Source organism: Vitis riparia, chromosome 19 (genome assembly GCF_004353265.1).
Source record: "Vitis riparia cultivar Riparia Gloire de Montpellier isolate 1030 chromosome 19, EGFV_Vit.rip_1.0, whole genome shotgun sequence".
Taxonomy (NCBI): domain Eukaryota; kingdom Viridiplantae; phylum Streptophyta; class Magnoliopsida; order Vitales; family Vitaceae; genus Vitis; species Vitis riparia.
In genome coordinates, this window is record NC_048449.1 from 1,514,608 (window position 1) to 1,529,689 (window position 15,082).

General features: G+C 31.4%; 1 protein-coding gene across 1 annotated transcript; it reads right to left on the minus strand.

Moving 5' to 3' along the window:
- Positions 1-3,689: 3,689 nt before the first annotated feature.
- Positions 3,690-8,025, minus strand: LOC117909418 ((-)-germacrene D synthase-like). The gene is made up of 7 exons (XM_034823465.1): positions 7,756-8,025; positions 7,327-7,597; positions 6,348-6,720; positions 6,031-6,249; positions 5,804-5,942; positions 5,408-5,656; positions 3,690-3,983 (listed from the first exon to the last, which is right to left on the minus strand). The coding sequence occupies exons 1-7, from the start codon at positions 7,960-7,962 to the stop codon at positions 3,690-3,692; spliced, it is 1,752 nt and encodes a 583-aa protein (XP_034679356.1). The 5' UTR covers positions 7,963-8,025.
- Between the last annotated feature and the right edge of the window lie 7,057 nt (positions 8,026-15,082).

The window sequence follows — 15,082 nt, forward strand, 5'->3', positions numbered from 1 at the left end:
TGTGGAAAATCAAGGCTAGAAGGAAATCTCACTTACCTATTCTGTGCAATATTCCATTTTCTGTGTAAAGAAAGTATGTATTGTTTATTTATTCTTTAGAAAACAATCAGTAAAGCAATGATGAAATTTCAACCTTTCAAAAAATAGTTTTTATTCTTCATGGTATCAGAACGGGTTAACCTAAAACAATCCAAAGCTTCCATGGCAACCCTAGAAAATGTTCTTAGCATTCAAGCTTTTCATCAATGCTTAAGCCTCGTCTCCATGAACTGAATATGTCCAATCTCCTTTTGTGGCGCTCACAAGTTCTTTCTCTTGTGCAAAGCCTTGGATTAGTCCATCATCTCTCTGAAAATAGACACGCATCAGAGGAGACAATGGGTACTGAAACAAAGGAGACCCATGATCAGTCAATAAAGACATGATCTCACAATGATGGTCTACTTACTTCTTGGCTTCTTGGACTCATGACAGAAGAAGTGATGCTTTTTGTTGGATGGAACAGAGACTTTCTATGATGTCTGGAACTCTCTAGAAGAAAAGCTTTTCCAATGACCAAAGAGAAGGAAGTGCAATTGACCAACAAACTCCGAGGGCTGAAGAAGGCACAAGGTCCCTTGATGAATATCTAAGGGATTTCAAAGGCATTTGTGATGCATTAGCTGTAGTTAGAAAACCAGTAAGTGACCTAGACAAAGTTTGTCAACTACCTCAAAGGTCTCAGAACTAAATACATGGATTTTCGGGTGGCCATGTTATCAAAGCCACCGTATCCTCTCACAATCAATTTGTTATGGCTCTACAAGGGCATGAACAAATTATTATGACAAAAATGAAGAGAACAAGGAGTCAATAAACCATGAACAAGCCTATTTTTACCCAACGAGGAAGAGGAAGAAATCGAGGAGGAAGATTTTTTCTAGAGGTCGTGGCTTCACTCCAACAGGACGATTCAATCACAATGTTACCAGTGACCAAAGGCAGAATGTTCATCCCAGCACCAGAAATCCAAGAAATAGCTTCAACAACCAGCTTCCACCACAACAGAAACTCCAAAATCTGAAGGTTTATTTGCCAAATTTGTAATAAAGCTAACCATTTAGCTTTGGATTGCTGGAACAAATTTGACTATTTGTATCAATCAGAAGAGATTCCTCAAGCTTTGGCTCCTATGGCTCTAAATGAAGAAGAGAAGGATCCTAATTTTTATGTGGACTCGGGAGCAACAACCCATATAACAAATGACCCAGGTAAGATGTCCCAAGTAATTCCATATAAAGGGCATGATGCAATTTTTGTGGAAATGGAGAAGCTTTAAGAATCTCACATATTGGTGAAGCCAGACTAAAAACTAAACATAGAGATCTAAAGCTTAAAAAATTATTGGTTGTTCCAGAAATTAAGAAAAATTTATTATCCATTGGAACAACTTACCTCTGATAACCCATGCTCCATAGAATTCTCATCAACTGGTTTGTCATAAGGATCAACTTCAGCAAGTGCTAGCCAGAGGAACTAAGAAGAGAGGTTTATATGCATTGGAGGAAAATGTGATTCAAGCCATGACGGTTACTAGGTCTAGCAAGGCATCATCAGAAGTGTGGCATTAATGCATGAGGCATCCACAAACAAATCTATAAAGCTTCCGCAAGATAAGAATTTCATTGAAGTATCTAGTTGGATGAAATCAACAACAGTATGTGTTGTCAGTTAGGAAAAAGCTGTAAACTTCCTTTTGGCTTAAGAAATAAAATTTCCAACAATCCTCTTGACAAAATTCATTGTGACTTATAGGGACCTGCACCAAATAATTCAACTCAAGGATACAAGTATTATGTTGTCTTTATTGATGATCATGCTCGCTATACATGGCTTTATCATTTGAGAAGAAAATCAGATTTCTTTGAATGTTTTTTAAAGTTTCAAAATCTAGTTGAGAATTAACTTGAAAGACGGATAAAAATATTCCAAAGTGATGGTGGAGGTGAGTTTCAATCAATTAAATTTCAAAATCACTTGAGCAAGTGTGGAATTTTGCAACAAGTCTCATGCCCAGGAACTCCAGAACTAAATGAGGTTGCAGAGAGAAAGCATAGACACATTGTTGAAATGGGTTTAACAATGCTTTTCAATGCCAAACTACCATTGTGTCTATGGGTAGATGCATTCCTTACTGCCATATACCTCATTAATCGGTTGCCTTCCACAGTATTGAAAATGGAGAGTCCATTCTTTATGCTCTTTAAACAATATCCAGTATATAGGAGCTTAAGAATTTTTGGTTGTCAGTGTTTTCCATACCTTAGAGACTACGGGAAGAATAAATTCTCACCTAAGACATATCCATGTGTTTTTATTGGATATAGCTCTCTACACAAGGGTTATAGATGCTTGCATCCTTCAACTAAAAGAGTTTACATATCTCGTCATGTCATCTTTAATGAAATTTTTTTTCCTTATGCTAACTCTCTTGTTAAGGAAAATCATTTACAGATTCCTATAGAAATGGTATCATTCTCAACTTCAGATGCTTCTTGTGAGACTTCAAAAATAGATCACCAAACTAAGTCTTGGAAGGAGAACACTGCTAACCAATCAAGCAACTCCAAGAAGTGCAACCACTGCCCATGCACTATGGAGCAAAGAAACCAGTTTGGTGTTGAAGGAAGAATTTCTGCTAGTTGCAATACTAACCAAAATACAGAAGCATCATGTGTTAATCTAACTGGAACTCCCACTGCTGTTGCTACTGAAATTTCCATTGTTGCTACTAGTACAAATGACCACAATATTGTCATTACTACTAAAACTCCCACTGATGTTGCTCTTGGTGCTAGTGGCCACAATTCCAACACTGCTACTACTATTGGAACACTCTCCCAGATTGAGTCTACTAGTAGATACAAACCTGCCAATGTTAGTAATTTTCCTGATATCAGTAAGCACCTAGTAGTCAATCTCTATTTTCCTAAAAAATGGCAGAAAAATGAGCATGTTGGTCCATCTCCTCAAAACAAATCAACTAGTCATAATGTTGATGATGAAGTTCTTGATATTAGCAAACAAATTGTTGTTGACATCTCTTCTCCTCAAGGCCAACACACAGATAACAAAGGAACTCATATGATCACCAGAAGTAAACTCAAGAATGATCCCTCAATATTGTTAAGTATAGGCTTGATATTTTCTCGAATTCTAGGTATGAAAATTTGTATTTTTAAATTCAGATAAATAATATTGTTAAGTATAGGCTTGATATTTGAAAATTCTATCCGAACACCCCTCAATATTGGAATTCACCTTTAAATGTTGATTTTAATTAGCATTGAGAAGTTCTCTTAACTTCGTGATTTGTTTCTCATACCAAGAGGATGATTAAAGAATATAGTTAAGGGATTGACCATTCATGAGAAAAAGAAAAATTCATCAACTATTGCAGGAGCTTGGAAGACAATATTTATAGGAAAGGAACATTGATAATTCTTCAAACAAGTTCACAACAAACCGTACAATACATACCTCCAACTTGGACATACCTCCAACTTGGAAATAGAAAAAGCACCCTTGATGCTAGATTATTATTCTTACACCACTAGAGATTTTGATAACAAACAGCAACACCACTCACATTATTAATCATATCCACAAATGGAACACAGAGCATTACATAGATAGAACCATCTCTCCACTTACATTGGCACAGGGTCTATGAGGATCGATGCAATGAGATCTTTCATCTGCTTTCCAACATGGGTGACCTCATCTTCATCCTTGTACAAGATATTCATCATACGGGCAATATTTAGAACACGTGTGATGATTGGCATCAGCACTGGTGTAGGTTTGAGGCACTCCTGGTTAATATCCTTCCATGCCTTGACTACTTGCTTATTCAACTCATCATACGCCTCCTGCTTTGAAACACCATATTGCTTCATATAGCATTCAACACTAGAAGCAACGTGCACCCTTTTTTGCTCAAACTGTGCAAAAAAAAAAATAATAATAATATATATATATATATATATATATATATATATATATATATGGGCTGTTTAATTAAGGAACACATAAAAAAATTTTAATTGAAAATAGTTGTTTATAAAGTTTGTTTTGAAAATAGTTATGTTTATGATAGATTTTAGATGTTTTGAATTTAATGTTTTTTCATTAAATTAATCATTTGTTCTTTAACCTTGTCACTTATTTGTAGAGAATTTATTTTGTTTTTTAGTTGACAATTTTTTGCATAATGTCCCACTTTTTGGCATTTGTAGCACACTATTAATTTTTTTTCTTTGGGTTTAATTTGTTTAAGAGTTTTAATTTGTTATTTTAAAAATTTTCTTTGGAAATTTTGTTTCATTATTTTGTTGGTTTTTTATTTCTATTAAAATTTCTTTATATAACTTTATTTTTCTTTTATGAAGGGCAATTATAGTATCATGTCCTTAGTAAGAACAAAATTTTCTTAATTCCTTCTTACTATATTGTCTTCCTTTTTCATTTGACTTTTAAGCTTAAGATATGTACATAAAGCTAATATTTGATTATTAATAAAAGTAATTAATTCTTCATAAGTTAATGACTAATAAGAAATTCTTCTATTATATATGCTTCTAATTCTTTGTCTAGCTTTTTTGTAAATAATGTTGGTAATCTTAATATAAATTTTTCCTTCCAATAATGATTTCCACGATCTAATTTTGTCATAATTATTTTGACTAAAAATATGTCCTTAAACCATTTAAAATTTTGAAGTTTTGGACACCTAAGACTATTTAATGTTTTAGAAGTTCTTCTTAAAAATAAACGAGATCTTTTATAAAATGTTTGGTTATTGTAAATATTAAGGCTATATTTGGTTTCTAGAAAGTATTATAAAAAGAAAAAAAATGTTAAGGAAAATGATTTTCACATGTTTAATTGTTCTATAAAAAATATCAAAGGAAATCAAATGTAATTAAAATTAATTATAAACTTATATATTTTCAAATTATTTAATCTTTATATTAATGAGTTAAAATAAATTAAATGAGTTTGAAGTAGTAAATAAAAATAATTTATTGACTTTAAATATATTCTTTATTTTTCTTCATTTTTTCTTTTCATCTACTTTTCATCTACTTTTTCTTTTTATTTTCTTCCCCTTTCACACATTTTTCCTCAAATTTTACGGATGCCAAACATAGCTTAAGGAAAATATGAAAAATATTTTGGAAACGTTTACTTACCTTAATGGAGAATAAATCTAGACTTGAGTTATCAAACAAAATTTTCTTTTTAAAACAATTAAGAACTGTTTTTTCAGAACTATTTAAAAGAAACATTGCCAAACATGCACTTAAGTTCTGTAGTATCAAATTTCACTTACTAAGCATTTAATCTCTGTAGAAGAATCTAATACCTCGTGGGAAGCCATGTCATCCATGAGCCTGCAAATGATCTGTGAAGCTCCAATCATCTTGGGGCGGCTGAGCACCCACTGGAAGGACTCCTTGGTTACTATATCTCCCATGCCAACGAAAGATGTGGCACTGAGCAAAGAGCAACAACCACTTACTACTCCATTACTCATATACTCATCGAATGTTGGTATATATCCTTGATTCAACCATTTGGCTTCAACAAAGTAGGATTGGATTTGCCTTTTCATCTGAGTTACATAATCATGCAGGTCATGCTACTAGCTTATATATATATATATACAAATCATGTTAAAATAGAGGATCAGAAGAAAAGTAATTGGTCCCAAATCAGGCAAAAATAAAGGATCTAGAAGAAAGGTAATTTGGTGCCAAACCAGTTCTTTTGCGTAGTGAACACGGTATAATTTTCCTTCCTTGGCCATCTCTTGCTCCATTTCTTCATAAAGATCCAGTAATGCCCGATAAAAGCATTTCATGTAATCTGGAAGTTGATCTATGCTGCTGGCATCCCATCTGAAAGCAAAGTAACAAAATATATCTTTGGTACTTTATGAAATATTCTATACCACAAATTTAGAAATTAAGCAAATGTCAAATTAACCTTTCAATTGCTTCTGTAAGGAGTGTGAGCTCTTCGATTGTACCGTATGCATCATATATATCATCCACAGTGGTTAACATGATGGCCACTTTCGTTAAGAACCTTAGAGCAAAGAAGTACCGAGGCTCAAAGTACACTCCCAATGCCCAAAAGTAGTTCTCCACTAGTCTATCCCGCGCAAAAGGTAGCTTTGTCCCAAACTCTAAACTCTTCCACCACCTGAAAGATATATCGGCAGATGATGAGAATCAAGAAGATTGCTAAATAGCTAGTTTTTTTTTTTTTTTTTTGTGCATAAATGGCTTCAAAAGACTTACCTAGTGATCTCACTGAGCTCTTTCCTATGGAGTGACTGCAACAGGTTGAAATCCAACTTTGCAAGCTTCAGTAAAGATTCATTATGGGAACCATCTTGTTGGTAGATGGAAATGTAGCGCCTTGCCCCCACTCTTGTCACGCCCATGTGAATGGGCAGCTTTAGTGCACGAATCACTTGTTTTGAGATAGGATTATTTGTATCAGTTGCCAGGGACTGAAGATGAGCAGTGGTGAAAGCCAGGGCTTCCTCTAGTATGTCTTCTCCATGCATCATCAAATGTGTAGCTTCATATAAAGCTAGCATCCCAGGTAAGTCACCAATCAATGATTCCTTGAAGTTGCCTTCCTTGTCTTTGAACTTACTAAATACATCTATTTCATCAGCAAAATTAACCATTAAATCAATAGTAAGTAATTCAAGATGACATATGTTAGGAAGTGTCCCAAATTCCTAATTAGTATAGATTTCTTTTTGTAAAGAATATTATATATATAGAATATTTTTAAGTTAATATATTATTGTAATATTAGACTTCCTTATAGAATAAGGAAGGTTGTTGAAATATCTCTATAAATATTTTAGGTCATGAGGGGAAAAAGTTATGAGATGGAGATGAGCCCGTAAAGACTATACGAGGTGGATAAAGATGTGAGGAAGAATGGGTGGTACTTGGTGGAGCGAGATGACTCATAGTAGGGTATGGATACAAGGAGTGGGGAAACATGGGATGTTTCGGAACCCAATAATTGTATTTGGTTCTATCCTCTGTAATATTTTCTATTGTATAGTGGAATCATTTTCTCTCATCCGTGGACGTAGGCATGGTTGGCCAAACCACGTTAAAATCTCGTGTCCCATATGTGTGATTGTTTTATCTTTGTGTTCTTGAACTAACATTATTGGCATCAAAGCTTTCACTGGCATAACAACATCTATATATATATATGTTTTGGCAGCTATGGGACAGGGGCTTTTACCAGATGGAACGGGGTAACCTTCTTGTCTTAGTAGTCGGAACAGGAGAGAAGCATTTGTGAGGTCCTCATTGTCATCAACCAGACTATATGTTCCATACATGTCTTTTAATGCTTCTTCAATCTCCCTTTCGAAGTGGTATGACAATCCCAAGAGTTGGATGGAATCTATCAACTTCAGCAGTTCTGGAGACTTATGGGCACTGGCTTTTAGCTCCTTTCTCACTTCTTCTTTCAGTTCTTCTATTTTCTGTTCCTTACATTCCTGGGTTACCTGCACCAGCAAAATTGCAAGAAAAACATAATTCTCCATAAGCATACGGTTCTCCATAAGTTCATTTGGAGAACTATTTTCAAAAATAATTCTTGATTGCTTTCAGAAACAAAATCTTATCTAGGAACTCCAATATATATGAACTCAAATATACTTACCGTATCATCAGGAGTGTAGGTGAGGAAACGATCACCCCAAATGTTAGGAGGATAGTTTGCAGTGGAGCGAGTCACCTCCTGGTGATCAACCCCTTGGATGGTTGGAATAGGAGTGACGGGAAGTAAGACAGACATGTTTTGCCCTAGTATCGGAAAGCCTAAGAAGAAAGCCTTATAGTTGTTCTTATTTTCCTTGTTCGAATTCATCTATTTATAGGACAGTCTTGTATCTTTGGGATGTTTGATTGATTAAAAGAATCTTGGAAAAAGGTCGGGTGCAAATCGAAGTAATGTAAAAATAATTTTAACTCAATAAAATATACAAAAGGATTGAGAAATCTTAACCCTACTTTAGGTCGAGTGTGTCTAGGATTTAGGCTTCGTTAATGCCAAAATACAACCTAATATACACACTTTATAATTTTTTTCCATTTTAAATGGATTTAGTTGATGTTTTTACTAAATATAATAAAAAAATTCTGAAGTTAATTGTATAAAATGATTGTAAAATTTAAGGTATAATGATTATTTTTTATCAAAAAATATTAACGTGTCAAAGAGACATCTATTGAACTTTCAATCTTGATTGTTGAAATTATCTAATGAAATTTAAACAGTTAGATGGAGATACAAAGAATGAAACCAATGTATAGAAGAATGAAACTAAGTACAAATAATGGAAGTAAGGTATAATGTAATGAGATGAAATTTAATAAAAGTTAATGAGACCCAAATAAATGTGCATATGACATGACTTCATTAATAGTGTTTTTCAAGTAATGATTCTTTTCCACAATCTTTGATATTCAAAGAAATGTGGTAAATGAAATAACACATTGTGTGATTATGAGACAAGATTTAATGCACCAAGATCCAATAGATTCATGTCCCCCGCAACGGCCACACCATTATTTTACTTTTGAGTTGGATTTTTCATTTTGGACCCTCTTCATATCTATGGCAGTTAAAAAAATTTCCCCTAACGAGTTTCAAATCAAAATAACTTTCCTTTTCTACTTAATAATGCATATGAGAAGAGAAAACATGAATGAATTATTTTTCTATATCAATGTATTGACTTGGTACAACAAAATTATTGAATACATTCTCTATATTTTATGCCCATAATCATATTTTATCCCATGGAATCAACATTTAGAATTTCCTAAAATTAGAATATGAAATAAGATTTTTTTATTCCTTAAAATGTTTTTGTTTTCAATTATGTACAGTTACAATACCAAAGAGGCACCTATCATAAAGTGGATCAATCATATTAGATCACATGCACATGATTTGTACATTGGTTTCATTGTTCATATCTTCATCTAACAATCTAGATTTTTGTATGTACTTTGAACGGTGAAGATGGAAAGTTCAACAGGTATGTACCAAATTGATACCTTATTTTTTTCCTTATGTAAAGTTCCTAATGTTGTTTTGCTCTTGTTTTAACCAAAAGTTGAAGTTGTAGGTGAAATGACACTGATAAAGTCAAATTATTATTATTATAATAATTCTATTAACAAGATAAAAAATAGCTTCTTACATAAAATAAAGAAGGGTTTCTAAAAAAAAAACAAATATATATACACTTTCAAGTTAAATATTGTTTGAATAAAATTATTCACATATGAAAACTTGTTGAATATTGGAAATAACATTTTGATTTTCACTTTAATGATATTTGGAAACATTTTCTATTTTTTTTTTAAATAGAAGTTTCTAAACAAGATATAAAAATTCTTATAAAAAAATGCAAATTTATCTTGTGTTTTTTTTAAAAAAAATTAATATTTTAAAATTTTGTTCCTCAAATTTTAAAATTGTTAAAATTATTTAATAGGATATCTAACTATCTTATGGGAGAATTCATATATCTTATAAAAGAGCTTTTATTTTTAAAAATAAAAAATAGAAAGACTTACATAAATAAAACTAAGATTGAAAGCTTGTTTCAAGAAATCATTTTAGTATTTTTTAAAAAATTATTCAATACAATAACTCAATTTCTTTTATTTAAATAGAGCTCTTTATTATTTGTTTTAACTAAAATTTAAATAAAAAATTATGATTCAAAAGGCAATATTAGATTGCAAAAATTTGTTTACAATAATTAAATTTAGAAAATATCAATGATTGGACCCGTTAGGTGGTGTTAACACATCAAGGGACCCACATCTTTGGTGTGTCTAAGAGAGGAGTCAAACATTTGTAACGGAGGTAGGCCACCCTGACCCACCATATCAAATGAGTACTAAGTAATATCTCTAAGGATGGTGATGCATGTTCAATCTTGTCCATAACCAATACGGACTTGTTGTGACTCATTAGTCATCACCATGCACATAATGTGAATTTTGGTTAAAATTGGCCTCCCATCCATTGATGAAAATATCGGTACTTCGATTTTATTGATATATCATAGATATATTGGTGGATATTTTTGGAAAAAATATAAATAAACTTAAAATTAATCAAAACTCATGGAAATGTAAGAAAAATCTCATAGAAATATAATTGGAAGTATAATGGACATTTTAAATTTTTTTTATTCAAGAATTTATATATATATATATTGAGAAAAATAAAGGCTAAACTTAAATGAGAAAAACACCCAAGAGGAGGGTGAATTGGGTTTTCAATTTTTTTTCAACATAACAAATTCAAGCACAATAGAAGCAAAAATAAAGAGGTAGAGTTAGAGAAAGCAAACTCAGATTTTATAGTGGTTCGACACTTTCTTGCCTATGTCCACTCTCCTCAATCTCCTAACCGAGTGAGGTATCCATTAACTTGAAACTTCAACCAAGCTTCCAATCTCCTTTACACTTGGATTTTGGCTCCAATGGGCTCTTACACCATCTATTCAAGATTCAACTCACTTGAAGACTCTAACACTCAATTTATAAGAATGATTTTCTCTCAACCGAGCTCAATAATGACTCAAATACAAATCAACGCCAGGATGACTCACAAGGGTGCACTAAAAGATATGCAAGTGAAGATTTAATGCACTAAGAAAGAAATGAGAGCTTTTAAGGCAAGAACAAGTGGGTAGATAATTGATTGCAAGTGTTCTCTATATCATAAATGAAGTGTAACTATCAATTTATAGGTTTTTAACCTCAGGATTCAAGAAAAATAAAAAACAGCCTCAGTCTATCGGTTCACTAGCCGTTGGAGCATTTAATGCTTTGGCACCTCGACCATAGGTTGACCGGGAAAGAGGATACCTCGACCGGGAAGGGAAGGCTACTGGATGAGAGAAAGTGTTTTTAACACTCCTCGATTGGACCTCGACTGGACAAGGGCAATCGGTCGACCGATTCCCTGGCCGATTGAGCCAGTTGGCCAGTGCCTCGATCAGTTCAGCCTTTTGGCCCCAAAAACCTATTTTTTTTTAGTTCTTTTCTTTTGTAATACTTATCTTTTGTAATACTTAGGCAAGGTCTTTAGGTAAATTATTATGCCAATTTTGAAATGTTTTGCCTAAGGTACATTTGATAAAACTCGGGTTTTAATGAAATTGTAATTTTAAAAAATAAACCGAGTTTTTAAAGATGCATGAAATGATATGTAAAACCTAAGTGCACCCATGCATTCATCTTACATTTGTTTCCTATGATTAAAAGTCTTCCAAAGGTCTCGATCTTGTATCCATTAGGCCATTTGATGAGTTTCCAAATTAATACATCAGATTCTTTACAATTCAAACCAATTAATTAATAACTTAACCACGGTTTGTTATTATCAAAACCTGATTAGGAGAACCCTTGAGCTAACATATATATATATATATATATATATATATATATAATTTGTCATATTTGATAATAATATCATATGCGTTAATAAAAAAAATATGAATTTCATAAGTGTACGTTTATTATTGAATTACATCAAGTATTATTCCACAATAATATTGTGATATTTAATTATAATATGTCGAATTTTAAAATATATTTAATATTAAAATTATTATCCATTTAATTCAATTATATTAAATTATATAAAATAAATGATGATATATGTATAATTTTTTTTCATATTTATATTTTTTATATTTAATTAATATATAAAAATGATATAAAAAAGTTAAGAAAATAATCACTGTAATTTTTATATCTTTAATGGTCAATTAAATTAAATTTAAAAATAAAATAATTAGAATTAATTTGTTTATTAAAATATTTTGTTTTTTTATCACTATCGTAGTATATATTTTTCTAGTGCACTTTATTACTAAAAGACAAATCAACCTAGTGGTGATTGTGTTATAGTATATAGCTCATATTGAGAGAAATACATATATGGAGAAAAATGGGCAAATGTTGAAGTGGAATGATGACATTTGTCATTCAAACTTGTATTTTTATTGTTAAGGGTGAATGATAGGTTAAAGGGGTTGCCTCCCGCGGTACGTTTCAGGGGTCTTTTTGGAATTTTATTGCCTAAGGGTTAGTATAAATACCCATTTTTATGTAACCATAATTTTACATATAGTGAAAGTCTACTTTCCTGTTCTCGTGGACGTAGGCAATCCACCGAACCATATTAAATCTATGTATATGTGTGTGTTTTTTTTCTCTAATTTCTTCATTAGGAATCATGACACGAAGATCAACAGATTGTTGAGCAGGTTGCATGCATTGGTTTAGGGTTCGAGTTTTGCACTTGCAGTAGCCCAAAAAATCTGCATTTTTTTCACCTTTTTTCGATAAAATTTTTCAATATTTCTTCTTGTTTTTTGTACCACCCTTCATCGAAACACGAAATTTTGGCGATTTTTTTTTTAAACTTTCATCCATGCTTCTATCTAACAAAATATTAGTCTTGACCATCTACATCAAACTATTGTCTTTCTTTTTTTCATTTTTTTTTGGCTTATACATGTAACGTTACTTTTATTGTCTCATCTCATATAAGTGGGTGGGAAAAATTTTAAAATATATTTAATTTAATAAAAGAAAAAATGCAACAAATGAAAGGAGTGGCTATGCTTGTAATTATACATGTGAAATCAAAACCCTCAATTTATTTTAAGAGCTTAAAGAAAATTAAAACCCTCAATCTATTTCAAGAGGTTAAAGATGAAAAAAACAATTCCTCTACATTGGTAGAAGCTTTAATGCAAATATATTAGGGTAGGAATACAAAACTAAAACAATTCACATCATGTGAGATCTTAATGTATTTATTAAAATAAAAAATGCCACAAATGAACTAGTGTCTACGCTTGTAATTCTATTTGTGAAATCAAAATCTTCAATCTATTTCAAGAAGTTAAAGATGAAAAGAACAATTCTCCTACATTGGTGGAAATTTTAATGCTAATATATTAGTGTACGAATATAAAAACAAAACAGTCCATGCATGAGTATACATGAGATCTTAATGTAGTTTAATCAATTATCATGCCGACAAATATTTATAAATGAGAGAGGATCATTGTATTCCACCATATACAATATTACAAAGTACAATAAAAGTTAGATACAACTATTAAACTTTGAAATGTTTCTCAAACCCTTATACCTACACCCTAAACTATAAGCTTTCACTCCATTGAAATCCGAATTTTTTCTAAGAACATATTTTAATTATTTTTAATTATTTTTTTATTTTATAAGGATTGTTTTTTTTTTTAAATAGTTATATAATATGAAAAATAAAAATAAAAAATTTTAAAATATAGAAAATGAGTTAAAAATGTTCCAAATTCTCAAACAAACTTTTATTTTTAAAAATGTTATAAAATTATTATTGAAATCTATTCTTAAAAACTATTTTTTGAAAACTATTATATATATATATATATATAAGAACAAAATTTGAGATGACAAATTAATTTGAAAAAGCCCAAAATCATTAAATAAAATTTACCTAAACACTTGTAGGATATTTGTTTATGTATTTCATTATTCCTCTTTCTTTATGTATTTCATTATTCCTCTTTCTTGTTTTCTAATATAAATAGAATATGTCTTACTACCATGCAAACATCAATTCAAATTCTTGAAAAAGCTAGAGCAACTTGTTGGGTGGATTTATTTCATCATATAGGTGCCTCTATTTGATCCACTGAAGGTGGGAGCTCATGTTGGAAGTGGAAAAGGAAAGTACAATAAAATAATTGAATTATGGATAGACAACTGACCAAACTTCTCTATTGTACCAAAACACTTAGCCTTTTTTACGTAGCAACTTTGGTAAAAAAAAAAAACTAGAGAAAGAGTCACTACGACTTTTGTAGTATCCCGGGTATCGTCATCCAGGACTGACTTATGAAAATTGTGAATACTAGAATAAACGAATTGCTTTTGTTTAAATCCTAAAGTGAAAAACAATATGTGAATAAGGCGAAACTAAGTAAAAGGAATTAAATTAATAAAAAAAAATGAATATTGATTTTAAATTAGATTGATTCAAGTTTGGGGTTTTCCACAATCCAACCTAGGGTATCAAAATTAGAGAAAACAAGGGTTTTTTTTTTTTTTTTAAAAGTAAAATGATCTTAGGGTTTTGGGATCCTTGGTCGCTTGTGATCAGGTTGAGTTCTATAACTCAAAATTGCATCTGAAACCTAATTTTTCCTTTTTAAAATAGATTCCTAAAACCATCAGATGAATGAGATTAATTACTAATTTAAGATTTGCCTTTTTAACCCTTCCTACTCCTTATAACTTTGTTTTGGGGCAAATAACGATAAAGAAGACGATGATAACCAATGATAAAGAATTACCAAGAATCACTAGTATCGGGTAATAACCTATCGTATCATTCCCTAAACCAACTCACAAGAATAGAATAAATTTTTTTTATAAATTATCACCCAACCAATAATTAATCTCATTGTTATAATAATTTACCCATTGTCCCTATAGGTTTCCTAGCCCTTAGGTTTTCATGCTTCAAGCCCCAAGTTGGCTCTTATCCTCTCATGGGGGTGATGTCACATTCACAATCCATAAAAGGGTAAAAATCCATAATTTGAATAAAAAGAAACTAAAAAAAAATATATTTTATAAAGAGGAAAAAGAAAACAAACCAAAGTTCTCGTCTTCTTTCACCTTCAATGTTAAACTCTCATGAAAAAAATCCCTAAAACCTAGAATTAAGAGAGTTTATATAATATCATCAATTACCTAACATCTGGCACACTCTCATTGGCCACTTATTACAAAAAAATTTCCTAAAAATGATTAAAAAATAATAAAATGGTGATTTCTAGTCGTGTAGGGCCCACTTAGGGTGGATGAAGTGCCCTAGATGTAATTCCTGAGGTAGAGGAGGCGAAACATCAAAGTGACAGTGGGTGAATTCG